The sequence below is a fragment of the Dendrobium catenatum genome, unplaced genomic scaffold, assembly GCF_001605985.2.
Source record: "Dendrobium catenatum unplaced genomic scaffold, ASM160598v2 fragScaff_scaffold_91, whole genome shotgun sequence".
NCBI classification, from domain to species: domain Eukaryota; kingdom Viridiplantae; phylum Streptophyta; class Magnoliopsida; order Asparagales; family Orchidaceae; genus Dendrobium; species Dendrobium catenatum.
In genome coordinates, this window is record NW_021318553.1 from 162,780 (window position 1) to 184,064 (window position 21,285).

Consider the following 21,285-nt stretch of genomic DNA (forward strand, 5'->3'; position numbering starts at 1 on the left):
TCCTGGTTCCAAAAATCCGCAGAGTTCCGGCGTCTTCAGGCGGTAGAAGAGCTCGAGCCGTGTCGAGGAGTGAGAATCTGCTTTCCCCTTTCTCCTTCTTCTTCAGCAATCCTGGTGTTTCCCGAAAATCGGCAAGAGTTCGCTCTTCAGGCGCATAAGAGACTCGATGCGGGCAAGAGCTTTTTCCTCATCGTGTTCGTCCGCAGGTCGGCGTTCCGAGGAGACGAAGCGTGTCGATCCTATTCCCGCTTTCTCTTCTCTCACTCTTCTTCTTCTCTCTCTTTACTTGAGCCCCTTGGTAGGAATGAGGGCTCTATTATATTTTTCTGGATGGCGATAGCCGTAAATAGCATTGAGATCAATGGGCGAACAGAGTGGTTTGAAGAACGGCCGATATCGAATCTTGATCATGCACCGTTCGTTGATTATGAAGGCTAATATGTCGAATTTGATGATCTTGCGACGTTGGATCGTCTCGTCAGCCGTTCGATTCGAGTATAGGCATAAAATCGGAGACCGTTTTGTAAACTCAGAATTGCGGTTGACTTCCACAGCGCTTCGAACACTGATCAACGACTCATTCGGCGATTAGGTTGATCTTGGTGTTGTTCGCTATTTCCGAGACGCTCAGTTTGACTATAAGCTCGTTGAAATCGGAGTTCATATGTCCCGAATTACTTTTTTGAGTTCAATGGTTTTTGCCTCGCAGATTTGTGCCGACTAAAGATGAGAGTTCTTTGCGCATATCAGAGAGAGTGAAGTGAGAAGCGTGAGAAATATATTATATATATATTATATATATATATATATATATTATAATATATATATATTATATATATATTCTATATATATATATATATAAATATATATATATATATAATATATAGATCTGAAATATAAAGCTTTTATCAATTAATTTAATGATCAAATAAATTTTCTTTTAATAAGTACTTTCTTTTTCTTATATATAATTTTAATTTCCTCTCCCACACAAAATAAATATCATAACATTGCCTTGACATTCATATCTTTTTTGAAATCTACCTAAATAACAAATTGTTGCATTCCGAGATTAATTAAGTGTATCTAGAAAGACAATCGACGGACACGTCACTTGCAACAAAAACTTTAGCGCCTCGATCATACACAAAACCACCTGCACCTCATCTATTTGTGAAACAGATCGCATTAATGCATTCTGGACTTGAATATACTAAACGAGCACTGCTTGTGCATTACTCGATTGAGGATTAACAAAAAAGCGACAATTTGCGAGGGTGGTGTTGCACAAAATTGCATAAACGACGTCCAATCACAAAATGGAACGTGCCATTGTGCTCGGAACATTGAATGTACCCTAGGGGACCTCTTGCAATCAATTTGAGCGAAGTCGATTCATGATTTTGCTCGAATGACATTCGTTTGTAAAATGAATTTTTTCGTTGCATACAGAATGTCGAATTTATCTATAATGACACTCATATTGATGGGATATTGCACTAGCGAAATAGGGTGAAATTTGTCTGTGCAGAAGTCAACTGCACAAATTTTGAGATAGCACGAAGAACAAGAAAATATTGCATGCAAGGTTGATTCATTTTTCTTTTTAACATTTTTATAATATTTTATAAATATATGATGAAATTGCTTAAACTAATATATATAATTTATATAAAATTCTATCTCCTTGACAAAATCTGCTTTATCCCTATTCTCTCTGAAAAGTATGGCGTTATCCAGTCCAATAGACTATCAGAGTAAAGTATTAAAAAAAACTTAATCTAGATCAATCGTTCCCTCTATTCAAACCCAACACCCGCTCCTTTCTTACCACGCCTCTACCTTTATCGTGCCTCTCTTTTTTCTCTCATATATTCTACCTCATACAAGTAACTGGTCCAAACATCTAATAGATAATCCTCCTCCTGACTCTTCTTTCCCATTCCTCTCAACTGCAACTTCACCATCATTTACCTACAACAAGCCTTAACAACCTCCCTCTACTCCCTATATGGTTTTGTGAAACACCTTCCCACTCGTTTACTCTCTTAGCCTTCCTAACCTTCTTGACACGTCCACCTACAACTTGCAGACTGAACTCCAACAACCAACTACCCGCACATCTCTCATTCATCCACTGAACTCCACCTTTGCAGCCACTCAACTGAACACCTCACTCACAAACTTGAACTCTTACCCTTCCATACACGTACAAGTCTCATAAGCCAAATGCCTCTCCATGTTGTGCAGTGCTCCCTATTACTTTTTTTGATCCAGTACATTATAGATTGAAATCTTCCTAACTAGCTCCCTTCTCCAACCCAGCTCGTATACAACATGCCATCTAACACATCCCTCTTCTACTCCTTCAATCGAGCAACCCACCTTAACTCCCAGCCCACCTTTAACAACCCACTCAATACCAAGCTATACAAAATTCCATCCCGTGCTTTAGCCATTTGATCTTCCTACTACTATCCATTCTCAACCTATTATCCACATCACCCCTCCCACTGGCCATCCCAAACTCGTGCCCATTTCTAAAACCCATATACATCCTGCCTCCCTTCTTCATTCTCACTATTATAAGCCCAAAAATATTTCTACACTCCAGACAAGCAACCCAATATGTTAAACTTCCTACAACTGAACAACACCTACCTATCTCCATCTTACAACTAACTAAACTCCACCTACAACAAACTACTTTCACTCTCTCTCTCTCTCTCTCTCTAATAGAGAGGAGTGCAAAAAAAAAAAAAAAAATCACAAAAAAAGAAAGTAAAAAGGGAAGAAAAGATAAAAAGGAGAGTGTTTTGACCCCTCGCTAATCTCATCACCATTATCGTCATCGTTGTCTTGCCTTGTATTAAGGTATAGGTATAACACTCGTTAAACTCAACAAATTCTCAAAATCTCATTGGCGACACTTGTAGTACACGCTTTTTATAGCACAACAAGGGGGAAGCACATATGTAACACTTGTGACGATATACCACATCAGATGTGGGTAGGCCCTGTATGCTTTTTTTCGTAGTATGGAGAAGCACTTCTAAGTACTCGTATGCGCTTTTCATAGTGTAGCAGAAAAAATTATAAGCTCTCAAGCATGCACCCTGAAGAAAAATACATGCTTTTCATAGCGTGGTAAGATTGAAGATATTGACCATAGTGTCATTTGACACCAACTATACATAATTTTTGTAGTGTGGTGGTAGGCCTTGCACCTCCTAAAATTTATCTTACACGGGGGAGACGTTGAGAGGTTGTTGAAATTGAAACTAAATTTAGGGTTTAGGGAACCAAATCTAAATTGATTATGAAAATAACCAAATAAAATTTATAACATTTAAAAGACTTACAGGAAATCTAAAATAACTCTAAAAAACTCGCTTGTAAGGGCAGAACTTTCCCGTCAATACTAGAATAAATGTAAACTTTAGAGGACTTACTCTATGAACAGAATTAAAATAAAAAGAATAAACTGAACATTTGTTATTTATAGAAGGAAAATGAAGATTCATGGGCCCTGCCTACATTTATAAAACTCATGTATAAACAAAGACTATAATTATCAGAAGATAGAGATAGAACCAATGGGTCCCACTTATATTTATAAAACGTATATGCTGATGAAAACTATAATTATTTGATGATGATAATAAATCTCGTAGCCATCGTCTGTCTTTAAAATAATTCATATAAGAACAAATTCTATTTTATTTGAAAGTTAAAGAATATGCAAATAGAATATATTTATATTTTATGTCACCAGATTTACAACATATATGCAAGCGGGCAAAAGGCGTACTCTGGGCATCAATTTAATTTTACACACCTTCCAATGACAATCACTTAGGCAATGCTCAAATTTAAATATTTTAAAATCCCACAATTCTTAAAAAAAAATAATTAAAAAATTCAAATCATGAGGCCCAGAGTACTATTTTTTTTAGCAAAGCCCGTAGTTAAATTTGATTATATGCGCAAGTGATCTCCATTGGAAGGTGCGCAAAAATTCATTGAGACCCAAAGTACACCTTCTGCTAGCTTGAATATGTGTTGTGGATCTGGTGATGTAAAATTCAAAGTAGATTTCATTTTTCAGATTTTTATAACTTTCAAATAAAATATAATTTGTTCTTATATGAGTTATTTTAAAGTCAGGTGAAGCACGAGATCTATCTTCTTCTGGTAAGTATAATTTTTGTCAATATATAGATTTTATAAACATAAACGAGACTCATTGGTTCTATCTCTATCTTCTAATAATTGTAGTCTTATATATGTGTTTTATAAACATAAGCATAGTCATGATTTATCATTTTCAGCAGCCTCCTGGAGTCTCTCCTATATAGGGGAAATTTTAGGAGGTGCTAGACGTACCCACCAAGCTACAAAAAATATATATGGTTGGTGTTAAATAACATCACAACCAATGTTTTCAATCCCATCATATTACAAAAAGCATGTATGGGTCTTCGGAATGTCTGCACGAGAGCTTGCAAATTATTTCACCACGCTATGACAATCACGTACGAGTACCTAGGAGTGTCATCTCCATGCTATGAAAAGCGCGTACAGTGCTTATCATGTTCGTCATGAGTGTCGTATATGAGCTTTGCCTCGTCATGCTATAAAAAGCATATATAGGGTCTACCCGTTTCATCGCGAGCGTCACATACAAGCTTCCTCTCACCTTGCTATGAAAAGCACCTACAGAGGGTTAGCTCATTGTGCTGCAAGCACTGCTAATGGGATTTTGAGGTTTTGTTGAGTTTAGCGAGCGTTATACCTTAACACGAGGTGAGGCGATGACGACGATGATAATGAGGTCGATGAGCAGTCAAAACTCAAATTCTTTTTTATCTTTTTTTTTTTAAACTTTCCTTTCATCTGTTGAAATAAATATTTAAAGACTAGTTTAGCATATATCGATATTATCATTTGATATAATATTTTATTATTATATTTATTACATGATTATTTATGTAATCATAATTCAATATATAATTATATACAAGATGACTGAATTATAGATAATAATCTAAATAAGTTCATAATTATTAATTATAGTTGGAACCTATAATTAAATATTATTAGTATGGTCCATCAACATTAATAATGGAATAATCTTATCCGGATTATTCGATATGGAGATATTAAGAATTGAGGTACTTTATATAATATGATTATATAGAATTGGACTAGATAAATTTTAAATTCTCTAATAAATTCTATTTTAACTAGAGAGATTTTAAAATTAATCATAAAGATGATCATAGATAAAATAATCTTAATCCTGAGTTATTAATAAACTCTTTTTTATAATATTTGATTTCTTGACTTATTCAAAAATAGTTTGGAAGATATAAATTCAATTCTTTTATCTTAGAAATACAATGAAACAAATGACTGAGAAAGTTAATAAGTAAATATGAGATCTATTCCTTTCAATTTTTGAAAGTTAAAAAATTAGTTCATCTGAATAATTAATTTAGAACCTAAACAATTGAGTGCTCGAATTTTGTGATACAGTAACAAAGTTTATTATTCATTAAAGAATTAATTGGAATTCAAGGATCAAGATATAATTAGTGAGGTGATAGGATTACCTAGCTCTAATTATGAACTTTTTATGGAGAATTATTTTTTGTGTAATAATTAAATTTATGGGCAATTCAATCTTTCAAATGGAGTATATTATATAATAAATTCAAGAGTGCAATTTCATGTTTATAGTAGAATAATATTGAAATTTAATCATTTTGATTTATTAGTTTAAGAGTTAAATTAATTGTCAGATTTATTGGAGCTTGAATTATAGGTCCATAGGTCCCTTCTTCATCACCTTAGCACTATTATATATTAATTGAACACTATTGTTAAGAATGTAACATAATCATAAATGTTATATTATGATTACATTAGTAACATGCACCTTTATGTTATATGAACACCTTTTATTTATATTATATAAAATTTCATGAGATGATGATGTGTCATGATAAATATCTTTTAACTATTAAAAGATAATGATGATGTGTCATGATAATTATCATTTTAATATAAATAAAAAGATGCTTCATGAATTAAAAAAAATGCGCTTATATATTTTGATCGATATAAAGAGTTTCATGAACATCTTTATTAAGTGTGTTTTTGATCAAATTAGTCTTGATCCACTTGCCACTCCCATTGTTGGCTCCTTTTATGATTTTTCTAATGAGCTTAAGGAAATTTAAGTCTAGATTAAGCTACCAATCACATCTGATGAAGGCAATCTCCAATACACCGCAATAGATGGCTTTATTAAATTTGATGCTCCGACTTTATATAATTCCATCTTTGGTATGCCATTTTTGAATATTTTCAAAGCTGTCATCTCGAATTACCATTTTGAAGCGGTGTTTTCTATCAGAGCCTGAATAATTATCATTTGGAAAGATTTGCTGCGATCACGCACATGTTATGTACAGAGTCAGATTCATCAAAGAGAATATTTTACACCTTAAGGTCTGGAGGGTAGCTTGGTTGGAGTCAGATTCATTTGGAAAGATTTTCTGCTGCTGAAACAAGGTCATGATGTTTCTATTTTCATAACGATGTTGCAGGTTTCAAGTGTCTAAAGAAGTATGGAAGATGCTCCTGAGAAAACATGGTGAACTAAAGCATTCAAAAGTGCATATATATGAGCGTACTTCATCTGGAAAAAGTGATGGTAGATACATGCCTTATCCCAAGGTTGATTCGTTTCTGAAGGTATCCTATTCCATAGCCCCCCTTGGGTATTTGCATACTGGCATTTCTGATACAAAAATGAATTGTAAGGAGATTGAGGTCTTATTTGGTACTCCATTCTTTATGCCTTAGCATGATACTGCTGACCTTTTATTAATATAGCAATTTCCTGTTTGGTTCTTCTTTCTTCTTGAAGTCTGCTACTTTAATCCGGGACGTTATAGCTCAACATTTTCTAATCCAGACTAGGTTGTTTGTAGGATCCACTCATAACCTTAGTACCTGCTTGATTCTGGCTTCATTTAAACTAAGGAAATTTACTTACATACCACTTTATTTCATGCTATTTACATATTTAACACCCAAAATATTAATATTACATGCCTACCACCAATAGAACAAATTTGCTAGGGGGTGACAGCTTAGTCTTTAGGTGGTTAAGTCATTTGGTTGATGAAAAAGATAGGTTGTTGGAAGCTGAAATGGGCCAAGAATTATTTGGTTAGCATTTTTGTCTTTCAGCACATTTTTATTTTAAATCATATAAGCCTCAAAGCCAACACTTCGATCTGAAGTCGTTTGCTGAAGAAACCATTAAGAAAAGGATTTTTTTTTTTTTCTCTGAACCTAACTGCAGACATTCCCTATCCTTTAGGTCCTAACTCTCTCTCCCAGCCGCTCTTTGTTAACTGCTTATGAATGGAGAATGACGGGATGAGGTAATAACGTTTCAGTTTATATATATATGTGAAGTTAATTGTATTAAAGTACCTAATTTACCTTAATTTAATCATAATCGTTCTCTGATTTCATCACCCATTTCATGTGAAGTTAAGTAGAGAAGCCGAAACCACTCTCAATGCTACAGGACAATTACACATGAGCAATGATATATTCGCTGAATAGTGAAATTTAATAAACTTTAGCTAAAGAAATTTATTATTAAATTAATTTACCAGCAAACTCATCTTGTTATGTTTAAGAATGTGATTTTATTGAATTTAAATAGTTCAATTTATTTATTTTTTTACCAGCAAACTTATCTTGTTATGTTTAAGAATGTGATTTTAATTCAGGCAATTAGGGGTTTGAAAATGCAAAATTATTTTTCTTCATAGTAGAAGACTACTATTCTTGTAACGTCCTTTAATCCAGAGAATATTGCCTAAAGCCATAGATTTCTATGACTGATCATTGATATTATTTCTTCTCTTCTTGACAGATTTGTCAGATCCTTGGTTTAACTGGAATTGATTTGTTCTCGCCATCCGATGTTGTTGAGAAGCGAGATATTCGCAGAGTTTGCATGTGTATTCGTTCTCTATCTAAGAAAGCCAGGTCTAAGAAATTGAATGTAAGAGTGGCAGGACGCATATCAATTTTTTTTCCTGGTTCTGAACCTTTATGCATCTGACTCATATTGTATAATTTTTGCTGTATAGGTTCCATATTTTGATATTGTCACCCATAACATTGCTATGCCCACCCATTTGGTGGGCAGTATTCGCAGAAATCTGGAGCTTTCATGGTGTAGCCCTTCAAGTTTCAGTGCAAGTAGCCCATGGAATGATGCAAGGGAAATTTGCAGACTAGTAGGTTTAATATTCATTATTATTAAATTTATAGTCTTATCGTTTAAAATTAACTCCTTTATAAAGTAAATCTCCATCTACAATTTGAAATGCTTTCTATATGTATTATGCTATCCAATGTAGAAAATTCCTTATGGGCATCATTCTCAACATTCTGCTTCAAGGTCTGTTGAATCTGAAAGCAACTTCAGTGATATTGAGTTTGAGAGTCCATTTTTGAGTGCTTCATATGATGCCACTAATGTAAAATACATAGTTGGCGAAACCTCCCCTGGATTATCCCCGACCACCGATGATTTTGTTCATGAAACTAGCTGTAGTAACAGTATCGAGAGCAATCATTTTGAAGTTGTATGTTATTGTCATTTGAGCAAAACGCAGACTTGTATGTTTCAGAACTTGTCATCTTCTTCATATTCTGAGCACCCAACTGATCAGAATACAAGTATTTGTTTCGTTGATATTGGCAAGGGGGCTCCTGATTCAATTCACAAGGATGTTAAAAATGGCCTTAAAGCGGAGCACGTGGCTGGCACTTTAGATGTTGAAGCCTACATGAATGTGAGTTCTCTAAATGTTGGATCCTCAGAAGATAATCAGCAATCTCAATCTTCTTCTCCTACTTTCTCACATCTTGAGGTTCATAGTGTTGTAGAAGTTGAACCATGCAACACGAGACAAAAAAGTTCTGTTTTTGAAAATGCTATTGCAACCTACAATATGGCTATGAAGAATAGATTTTATTACATGGAGACATCAGATGACTTTAAATCCGTTACACCCAAAAGTTATTCATTAGATACTGCAGTAGCTGGAAATGATGGAAACTCACCAAGTGAAATCAAATCACCTTCAATACTTGATGTAAGTTCAACTGATAATTATTCTTTTGACTCTGAACTTGAAGGATCATCCTGTACTTTAGCAAGTAAAAATGCATACTCATTTTTCTCTTCACTTGTGGACGAGCAAAACAAGTTTTCAAGAAGTCTAATAGATCCACCTGAGAGAAACCAAAATGAACTGGCTCATACTAGTTTGTGTTCTATAGAGAACGATTTTGCACGGCTAAGTCAGTTTAATGATCCAAATAGTATGGAGAAAAGAAATTGTGGTAGCCAGAGCACCAATCCCTTGATTTCATCTTTCATTGAAAGTGAATTTGAATGCTCATCTTCCTCTAGCGTGTGCTTGACGTGCAGTGATGTAAATATTGAAGAAGCAAGTTATTTGGTTACAGACAGTTACATGCAGGAGAATGATGTCCACAAAGAAAACTTTAAGACGGACTTGAATAAACCTTCTATAAATTCTTTGGTGCCTGTTGTCCAGGAAGATGTGGATATTGCAGCACATAGCCTATCATTGGAAGAGGGAAAATTCTGCAACGATGCCAGTTACAAAAGTTTTCAGGGCCAATTCATGTCAAGCAGGTTAAACAGTGGAATTGAAGTGGGATCAAATGTGCTAAATGATAAGCAAGTAGATGCTTCTTATCAATCATGTCAAACACAAGAAAATTCTGAAATGTTTGTCGAAGGAAACTTCTCCAAAGAACCATGCGAACGTTACAATTTTCATATGCCTAAGTCTGAGGGCAAAAATAAAATGAGCAAATGTGCCTTAGAACTCATTGAAAACCATGGAAGTTCCTCAAATTATACACAAGATAAAGATCATGGCTGCATTTGTGGCTCAATGGTAGATGGCTCTTCAATTTCTGGCCTTCAACGTATGGTTTCCACAATACCTGAACGACAAAAGAGTCCTGAGAAGGAAGACTCGGTAGAACATACAGATGTTTCTTTTTATGATGGCATATTCTCTTCTGATGATTCTGATCGTTCTGATGAACTCAAAATGCATCAATCTTCTCATGATGCATCAGGCATTGTATTCCTGCTCTCTGACTATGAATCAAAGATTCCTACAAGCAAGAAAGGCCCAGAAATGACTGTGGTTGATAAGAAATCATCAGTCAATCCAGAAAACTGTCAATATGATGATGGCAAGATGAGAGATTTTGGGCATCAAATGAAAAAATTGAATTCATTCTGTGCGAAAGATTTTGAGGTTCTTGATGTCATGGAAACTTTAGGTGAAAGCTTCCAGACAGTTCATATCCCTCCAAGCTCAACTTCGGACTGCAGAGAACAAAAAGAAGTCGCTTCAGATGGAAGTATCGAAGTGGAAAAACATGTTGTGTCCTACATTCACAATACTTATGCAGAGCCCAATAATGCGCCACAAGCTAAACTGGTAAATTCCTTGGAGCTTTATCATGAACTATGAAAAATCTTTTATGGTTAGCGTTTCTATATGAAGCCTTTTTTTTTGGAGAATGTCATTGTCGCACAACACCAAAACATGCAACTTTCCTAATTTGCAACCTTATTCTTTAATATCTTTGGCTGGTCTATCATCATGTTCTATTCATCTGTCAATCAATTAATCTTCTCACTCACACTCAATAAAAGGCGTTAGCGGAGAGAGGCTTTCAGCACACTAAACGATGCCACTAAGATGGTAGCAACACCAATGGCTTTGATCTAAGAGAAGGTAATCGGCGGTGGAGGAGGAGTGGATCGTCCGATGAGAAGCCAATGTGCTTTGGATTGTTGATCTTCAATCATGAGGCAATAAAGGATGCGGTTGGCATAGCTCTCCACGAAGTCGTTTTTTCCCAATCCGATTCATAGAAAGGAGAAAGTAGGATATCGATTTCTCCTTGTGCGTTGTAAGAAAAATCGTGGTCGACCTCAGGGTCAGCCATCCATGGGTGTGGAAGGCTCCTCTCTTGGACTCCTTAGGGCGGCGGGTTTGTGAAGCAAGTAGGGAAGGAGAGGGAGGAGGGGGTAAGGCCAGCGGTAGGCTAGGGTTTGGGTATGAGAGAGGTAGCTAGGATAGGAATTGGAGAGGGAGTTAATTGTAAAATCTGATAGTAAATTCAGATTTTAATTAAAATAGGGTTAGGGATAGAAATTTAGTTAATTGGATCCTTAATTGGACTCCAATTAATGAGATTGGAGAGAGAGAGGGGGCGGTCGGCCCTATGGAGGGGGATTTGGGGAATTTATTTAATTGGGATTGTGGGCCAATGCAATTAAATAAATAAATAAATAAAAGAAATCTGAAATTGATTTCAGATTTGAGGGATTAAAAGAGTTACCTAATTAGGATAGAAAATTAGGAAATAAATTAACGCAAATCTATTTGAATTTGAAGTTAAAATCCCTCCAAATTTTATCTTCCTAAATAAGGAAAGCATTCAAGATAATTAATGGGAGGTTAGGGGATGGATGGGGAGGGTGGCCGGTGGTATGGGGGTTTGGTATGGAAGTGGTGGTGGAACCAAGGTGGGGGAAACATGAGGGGCGGTGGAAGAGGAAGCAGGCCGGCGGTGTTGGGGAGAGTGGGGAGAGGTCGGAGGAGATGAGAGGAGTAAAAAAGTGGAGCTACGAGCCTCAGACCCTTCCAAAGGCTTCCAAAGGCTTCCAAAGGCTGACGGGTATTGCGATCGCCCTCACCTAGGGCCTTCTTTCTTCTTTCAAACACTCAACATTGAGGAAAACAAAGAAAACTCATAATTTTATTCAATCAATCATCCTCCCAATATATAAGAAGGGGCTATATATATAGGCCTCGACATGACAAAAGAAAATAGACTAGAATACCCCTTGGGCGACAATAGCAAACTAACTACCCATATGGGTAAAATCGAAAAAGCTGAAATATAAAAATAAATAATACATAAAGTGCATCAAAAGTAAAGGCTCTTCATCATGGCCATCGATCTTCGATATTTCCTCTGATAAACGCGTTGGAATCTCTTGTCGATGTCCCCATCATTCTCCCCGGGTGGCCTCGGATAGCTCAAGCAGATATGGATCCAACCTCTGCAGCTCATCCTGCTCAATCCACATGCCCTTTATTATCGGCTTTCCTTCCCAATGAACCAAGTACCTTTGGTGCCCACCTTCTTTAGTGGAAATGATTTCATCGTCAAGTATAGCTTCAACCCTCTTCGCATTAGATAAATGAGGTAGATTGGGTAGTGGAGGTAGGTTTGGGATCTCACTGGGTGGGTTCACACAAGGCTCATCATGTAGTGGATTACTAGGGTTAAACTCAGGTCCCTCAAAGGTTACTAAATTTTCAATATTAAACGTAGGATTTATATTAAAACCTTCAGGAAGGTTTAGCACATAAGCATTACTGTTTATTTTTGAAATTATCTTAAAAGACCCTCCACTCCTAGCATGCAACTTTTTAACGGATTCTTGAGGGAACTGCTCCGGACGAATCCGTACAATTACAAAATTTGCAACTTCAAATTCTTTAAATATTTTCTTATGATTAGCATTAAGCTTATAGTGAGTGTTGCTTTGTTGAATTCTTTTATTGATTTTCTTATACAATTTTTGGAGATGAGATGCGAATGCAGATGCAGACTCTGATGCTCTAATCTTAAGACACATGGGAATTAAATCTATAGGTTGTTTAGGCTTATACCCATACACATCCTCAGTGGGACTTAGGCCTGTAATTCGATTAACGGAATTGTTATAAGCAAACTCAGCTACTAGAAGTTTGGAATCCCACTCTCTAACATGTTCTCCTACTAAGGTCCTTAGAAGGTTACCCAGACTCCTATTAACAACTTTAGTTTGTCCATCAATTTGGGGATGAAAAGCAGTGGAAAATTGGAGTTTCATACCCATCTTAAGCCATAAGGTTTTCCAAAAGTAAATAGTGAACTTAACGTCTCGATCGGAAACTATGGTCTTAGGTAGTCCATGTAGTCTAACAATTTCATCGAATATAATTTGGCAATCTGAGAAGCATCAAAGGTTTTTTAACATGGGAGGAAATGGGCCATTTTAGAAAAGCGGACGACGACCACACAGATTGAATCATGTTTCCTAAGGGTCTTGGGTAGGCCTAGAACGAAATCTATACTCACATCCTGCCAAGGATAATTTGGTACAAGGAGTGGTATGTAGAGTCCCATATTTTGTTTTCACTGCTTAGCTAGTTGAAAAATATGGCTTCTACTCACCAGCTTACTAATGTCGCGTTTCAGACTAGGCTAATAGAATCAGTGTTCTACTGAAGCGATAGTTTTAGTTTATCCAAAATGACCAGCGAGCCCTCCAGCATGTATTTCCCAGACAAGGAACTCTCCAAGCGAAGTGTTAGGTATGCAAAGTTTTTGGGATTTGAAAAGATATCCATCTTTAAAAAAAAATCATTGATTATTCGCTTACATCCAGTCGTCAGTAATGAGTATGTTTCCTTAAAATCAGGGCAATCTTTATAGTCTTCCTTAAATCGCTCAAATCTAATTACTTCAATCCTAATTTCTTTAGTGATCATTATTCAATGACTTAAGGCGTATGAAGCCTTATTTTTAGATCCTTCTTTATGTCTAATGGTGTAAGCGTACTCTTGTAGGAACTCAACCCATCTTCCGTGTCGGGCATTGAGTTTCTTTTGAGAATTAATGTATCGTAATGCTTCATGATCCGAAAAGACTACAAATTCTTGCGGAAGTAGGTAGTGTCTCCAATACTGAAGATATTGAATGATGGCATAAAACTTTTTATCATAGGTGGAGTATCGCTGCCAAATGTTGTTCAACTTCTCACTAAAGTAAGCAACTGGATGTCCCTCTTGGAATAGGACTTCACCAATTCCAATTCTAGAAGCATCACAGGTTACCTCAAAAACTTTAGAAAAATCAGGTAATTTCATAAATGGGGCTTCTACCTTTCATTTTTTTTATTTCCTCGAATGCCTTAGTGGCATAAGTAGTCCAATGAAATTCTCCTTTCTTTAGGCAATCCGTTATTGGGGCCACTATAGTGCTAAAGTTCCTAATAAATCTCCGATAGAATGTGGCTAGTCCATGAAAACTCCTAATATCTCTGATATTCTTTGGTTCGGGTCACTCATTAATTGCTCGCACTTTCTCAGGGTCAGCGGATTTACCTTGGGAGGATATGATAAATCCAAGAAAAATTACATGATCAGTAAGGAATGTACACTTCTTAGGATTTACATACAATTGTTCTTTCTTTAAAACTTCACAAACTTGCTTCAAATGATCAATATGTTGATCCACTGAATTATTATAGATTAGTATATCATCGAAGTAGACTACTATGAACTTTCCTAAGAAGGGTCTTAGGACCTGGGTCACAACTCTCATAAATTTGCTCGGTGCATTACTCAGACTGAAAGGCATAACCATCCATTCGTATAATCCATTCTTGGTTTTAAAAGTGGTTTTCCATTCATCTTCTCGGCGGATTCTAATTTGTGGTTGCCACTTTTAAGATCAATCTTAGAAAAAAAGGTGGCTCATGTCATCATATCTAACATGTCATCTAGACGCGGGATGGGAAAACACTACTTGACCGTGATTTTGTTGATAGCGCGACTATCAACACACATTTTCCAAGATTCATCCTTTTTGGGGGTTAGAAGGGCGGGGACAGCTAAGGGCTAAGGCTCTCTTTGATGAAGCCACATTGCAAGAGCTCATCCACTTGCTTGTTTAGCTCAGCATGTTCCGTTGGGTTCATGCAATAATGTGGGAGGTTGGGCAGAGAAGCTCCCATAACAGGATCAATGACATGTTGGATATCCCTAAGGGATGGGAGATGGTTGGGTAAGTCTTCCGGGAAGACATCAACAAAAGTCTCTAAGAGGGGTTTGACTTCATCGGGAACATGTTCCTCTTGGTCAGCACTTCTCTAGCTACAAGGGCATACATGGGGGATCCTTGATGAAACTCAACATCCATTTCCTTCGGAGTCAAGAAGTTTAAACCTTTATTAGGCTTAACTTCATCCTCACTAGGCTTGGGTTGGGAGGGTTTAAGTTTGATCCTCTTATTGTTATGTTCAAATACACAGGTATTCGTCCTCCCATAAATGTGGACATCGTTGTCAAATAGCCAAGGGCGACCATGAATAATCTGACTAACATCCATGGTCAAAACATCACATCAAATCTTTTCTTGATATGCCACGAACTCTATAGGGATAAGGCTCCTTTCTTTAATTTCCATGGCAGTTGAGTTAATCCAAGCAACCTTATAGGGGTTTGGGTGGGGTGTCGATTTCAGGTTAAGTTTGGTTATCATTGTGGAAGAGACAACATTGATGTAGCTTCCGCTGTCAATGATGACTTTACAGTTTTTATCTCCAATTTTGATAAAGGTATGGAAAATAGATGTCCTACGCCAATCATCGCTCGACTTGAGTTGGGACAAGGCACATCTAACAACTTGCAACTCAACGGGGTCCTCAACATCGAAGAACTCTTCTTCATCGTCAACATGATGAACCAAATTGGTGTCAGGTTCTTCCTCTTCATCCACCCCTTCCTCGATTATTGTGACTTTATACGGGCTGGGACATTGAGAGGCAATGTGTTCATACCCATGACATCGAAAGCATTTAGTTCCCGCGGTGGTTTTGGGTGTCTCTCGTTCAGGGGTTTTACCCTTATAGTCAGACCAAGGTTGGAAAGACCCAGCAGTGGGTCGACTGGTTATGGGGCCAGTTGATTTGTTTTGTGGTTCGCTAGAGGAGGATTTGAATGGATTAGGATGAGAGTCTTGGTTCCTAGAATGGGCATGGCTTCTAGATTCTTCTAGGTTTAACACAAGACTACAAGCAGTTTCTAAGGTAGTCACTCCTCTGGCGAAAAGTTCATTCCTAAGATATTCCCTTAATCCGGCTCTGAACATAGAAAGAAGTTGGGCAGGAGTGGTGGTCTCTTCACCACTATAACAGATTATAAAGCCATCAAAAGTATAAATGTACTCTTTGACTAGTTTGTTATCTTGGGTCAACCTATTCCAACGGTCTAAGAGTCTAGGATAGTATGAAGGAGGGAGGTATTTTTGTTTCAGTTCTTGCTTCATCATCCTCCAATCAATGATGGGATATTCCCCTCGGGTTTCGAACATATGTTTGAGGTTAGTTCAGTACTGACTAGCCCTACCCGTCAACTTCATTTCAGCAAATCGCACTTTTCTTGCCTCTGAGATGTTATACCACTTGAAGTAACTATCCATACCCTTGAGCCAATCTAGAAAAACTTGAGGGTCTAGGGGTGCCATCGAAGGATGGAGCATCAATTCTAATGTTTTTAAGCAGTTGGGCATCGTTATCCCCCCAAGTGGGGTTTTGTCCAACGGGCTCTTGATGGGGTCTTCGGTGGGGACGATAATAGTCTTGAAGAGGTCCATAATCAGTATGAGCCTCTTCGGCATAAGGGGAATGAGGTCTTGAAGGTTTATAGATTGTCGGGTTCCCTAAACATTCGATGTTGTCTAGGCGTTCTCTGCTTGCCTCCTAAAGTCTGCTAACTCATCCTGGGTCTCTCTAATTTGTTGGGTAACTATTCCTAATTGGCCTACAATCAGGTCTAGTGTCCGCTGAATTTGCTTCGGATCCACGGGTAAACACTTGGGTATGATTAGGGATGTTCCGGGGTTGAGGACAGCAAAGAAAAGCAAAGTTTGACTCACTAGAATGACAATAAATGATGCAGGACTGCCTTGGACAGCAAAGTGAAACTGTAGTTTAAGTATCTAGGTGTTTTAGGGAGGTTGCTAGAGGACAACACTTAAATACTAAGTTACACTCTCCTAAATGTCACTAGATGATGCAGATTTTCACTGGACAGCAAGAAAAAATCAGAAAATAAAATATTTAGGTGATGTTATGCATGCAAACACACTAAGGAATGGATAGCTAGACTCCTAGGTTAACTTCTAGCTCTAATAATGCATGCCTACCATGCTCTGATACCAAGATGATGTGAAACCCATAAGAATTGCAAGGAACTAATAAAAGTATTATGAACCGTGCTACTTTAAGGTTAATGAGTCATAAGGCATGATTATAAGAATTCTCAATTATTAATTTTGTCTTGGCATGTAGTTACAAAACTTACGAGATTAGACAAGTTAAGACAATTCAAAATATTACAATAACACTAGATATGCCGTAATAAAATCCAAAGCTTAATATTTAGAAATTTCACCAAGAGTTACCGTTCTCACTCACACTCAATATAAGGCATTAGTGGAGAGATGCTTTTAGCACACTAAATGATGCCACTAAGATGGTAGCTACACCAATGGCTTTGATCCAAGAGAAGGTAGTCGGCTGTGTAGGAGTTGATCGTCCGATGAGAAGCTAAGGTGCTTTGGATTATTGATCTTCAATCGTCACAGCAAGGCAATAAAGGATGCAGTTGACATAGCTCTCCACGGAGTCATCGTATTCCCAATCCGGTTCATAGAAAGAAGAAAGTACGATATCGATTTCTACTTGTGCGTTGTAGGCAAAACCATGTTCGACCTCAGGGTCGGCCATCCATGGGTGTGGAAGGCTCCTCTCGTGGACTCCTTGGGGTGGTTTGTTTGTGAAGCAAGTAGGGAAGGAGAGGGAGGAGAGGGGAAGGCCGACTGTAGGCTAGGGTTTGGTTATGAGAGAGGCGGCTAGGATATAAATTGGAGATGGAGTTAATTGTAAAATTTGAAAGTAAATTCAGATTTTAATTAAAATAGGGTTAGGGGAATTTCAAATTTGAAATTTGAAACTAAATGAGGTTGGGAGGGAATTAGGGATAGAGATTTAGTTAATTGGATCCTTAATTGGATTCCAATTAATGAGATTGGAGAGAAAGGGTGCTGCCGTCCCTATGGAGAGGAAGCAGGCCGATGGTGTGGGGGAGAGAGGGGAGAGGCCGGAGGAGACAAGAGGAGCAAAAAAGTTGAGCTGCAAGCCTCAGACCCTTCCAAAGGCTGATGGGTATTGCGATCGCCCTCACCTAGGGCCTTCTTTCTTCTCTCAAACACTCAACATTGAGGAAGACAAAGGAAACTCAAAATTTTATTCAATCAATCATCATCCCCATACATAAGAAGGGGCCATATATATAGGCCTCAACATGACAAAAGAAAATAGACTAGAATACCCCTTGGGCTATAATAGCAAACTAACTACCCATAGGGGTAAAATCGGAAAAGCTGAAATATAAAAATAAATAATACATAAAGTGCATGAAAAGTAATGGCTCTCCATCATGGTCATTGATCTCCATTGTTTCCTCTGATAAATGCATCGTAATCTCTTGTCGATGTCCCCATCAAGTTAACTAAGTCTAGACATAACTGAAGAAATTTGAGCTCTCTTCCACTACCCCTTCTGTATTTGGAAGGAATCAATCACCAATCAAATCCTTAAATCAGCTTAAATTAATCGACAATCAATTCCAAAACTCATGCCCAAATTGGGATGGACGGAAGCTAGTTCCTCCAGATTTTCCCTTCATCTCCTTATCTATTTTGCATTATTTTTCTTGTTATTTATTTCCATTAGGAGTTGATAGATTCTATGAATTTAATTCTAAGTATTTTATACTAGTATTCTATTTATACTAGTTTTCTACCTAATATGGCCTTTGGTCAGCCTCCCTTAGCTGTCCTTACTCGTTGATAAATAATGTAACTTGGTTCCTTCTTTGACATAAGAAAAACAATTGAGTATTAACATGGTATCAGAATAATCTCCTCTGATCCTTTCTCATCTCATGAAGTTCTTTGTCAATCTTAACCCTAATTATAGTTAAATCCTCTTATCTTTTCTCTTCTCCTGAAGTTTTCCTCAATCTTAAGCCTAATTATAGTTACATATGGAGTTGCTTTCAATAGAAGCTTCTCCTCTATCACCATCTCCTACCATGAAACAATCATTCCTAACCACATCGACAATTATGAAATCTTCTCTCCAATCCATCACTCATTGGGCACAAGCTAAATAGATGAAACTATCTCTAATGGGCTCAATCAATTATGATGTTTATAAGTGGGGAAGGTAAGGATGATTATCTCACTACTATGTCCTTTCATTTTCAAAAGGAGAGCAAAAGTTTAGATCATAGAGATCTAAAAATAATATAGTCTTTTTTCATTATCATCATAAAAAATGAATTTGGGCAAATTTTAATATTCTATGGCATTGCAAATCGGATCTAGGATTAAGCAAAAGAAATATACTCGGACAATAATAGTACCATCTAGTAACTTGAAATCAAATGTGTTCTCAGAAGATCATCTCTGTTACTCAGTATTATGATGTTGTTAATAGGTATTGGTTGCAATTGAATGCCTTCGAGAAATTAGATGGGAGTATCATGGGGATACAATCTAAGTATTAAAAAAGTAGTTGAGAAATATAGGATAACCAAATCTCTATTGTCTAAACAAAAAATATTGATGAAGTTTGTAGAATGATATTTTAGAGTAAAATTATGCCGTCCATTTGAAGGTCTTCTCGAATTTCGGAGAGAGAAAAGTTTCAAAAAGATCATGATAGGAGATCAAGGCACTGCAAAAACTCTACACTCACCTATCATGATATGTCTGCATCCAACAAAAATTCCTAACAAAAGGTCTTATTCTGATCACCATTGGAAATCCAAATGCATAATCGAAATTTGCGGGAAGTTGCATGAGAAGCTTACTAATTTGAAATCATGGAATAAGGGCATGGCTTCTCTACAACTAAAATTAACTCTAAAAAAGCACCCCCTTCCTCCATATTCCCATTATTCAATCAAAAGCAAATGGAGTTGCTAAACCAACTGCAAGCAAGGCTCAGGAACCAATTATTAGCATAGTGTGAATTAATTCAATTCAAAAAATGAAAAGAACTAATCATGAATTATAGACTTGATAACATATATTGTATGGATTGAGATATCTCCCCATTTTATAAAATATATCCTTGTTATAAGAAGTGTTGAATATGAATTACCGACGGATTAATATCTAGCTACAGGCATGATCAAAATATGTATTCAAGGATGAGTCTCTAGGAGGAGGATTGGCAATGATAAAGAGAATGTTAGACTCTACCTCCTAGTTGATGAAGAAAAATTTGAATTACAATTAAAACATGATCAAAATATATCTTTTCCTAAAGAGAGTGCAATCATGTTATGGCATCTCCATTTTGGTCATCTAAATTTTTGCATCTCAAAATATCATAATAAAAATCATGAATCATTTCAATATGAAACTTGCTATTTATCAAAACACACTAGGAACACTTATTCTAGCCATTCCTATAATTCCTCTTAATTTTTGTTTATCATTCATAGTAGCATTTGAGGTGGGGGCTAGATGTTTCATAACCTTTATTGATGACAACACTAGTGCTACTTAGATTTTTTTTCGTGAAAGACAAATTTGGGGCTTCTCAAGCTATTAAAAAATTCCATCTCCACATATAAACCTAGTTTAAAGCCCAAATTCATATACTCATGACTAATAATAGAAGAGGATATTTTTATTACATTCTTAAGGACTACCTTCTTCAATGAAGAATTATTCACCAAAGTTCATGCATATATACTTTCAACAAAAAGTAATTGTTGAAATAAAAAATAGGCATCTTCTAGAAGTTATTAGATCCATTATGATCACTATCAATATTCTAAAATATTATTGAGAAGTTATTTTGATTGTTGCATATCTTGTTAACCGTATATCATCAAGTATTCTAAACTTTAAAATTCATTGTCAAGTCATCTTCAAAATATACCCTATAATTAGACATGTCTATATTATTCCTCTCAAACTCTTTGTATGTTCTGCATTTATTCATATCTCACCTCATGATCGGAACAATCTCGACTCAAAAGACATCAAATGTTTTTTTATTGGTTATTTAACTTAATAACAAGAACATAAATGTACTATGCTAAGAAAAATAAATGCTACTCCACTGGATGTAATATTTTTTTCATAAATTCACATACTGAGGAAGAATTCTAACACTCTTAATGAATATGAGTTTTATGAGAATATTTAACCCACTCATTATAAACCCACAACTCTCCCTCATCTTTTTGAAACTCATTT

The 21,285-nt window shown here is 36.4% G+C and overlaps 1 protein-coding gene across 5 annotated transcripts in view; it reads left to right on the forward strand.

The window, feature by feature from the left end:
• The window catches only part of LOC110096045 (protein OPAQUE10), a 32,356-nt gene that overhangs the window by 8,381 nt on the left and 2,690 nt on the right, over window positions 1-21,285 (forward strand). For 3 of the 5 annotated variants that reach the window (XM_028696860.1, XM_020821806.2, XM_020821808.2), the window contains 4 exons: window positions 6,615-6,762; window positions 7,964-8,095; window positions 8,184-8,333; window positions 8,457-10,592. In XM_028696860.1, the coding sequence (XP_028552693.1) occupies window positions 6,615-6,762; window positions 7,964-8,095; window positions 8,184-8,333; window positions 8,457-10,592 (2,566 nt within the window). Of the gene's footprint in view, window positions 1-6,421; window positions 6,517-6,614; window positions 6,763-7,396; window positions 7,461-7,963; window positions 8,096-8,183; window positions 8,334-8,456; window positions 10,593-21,285 lie in introns of those variants that run through there. The other 2 variants (XM_020821807.2, XM_028696865.1) reach the window with 2 other exon arrangements.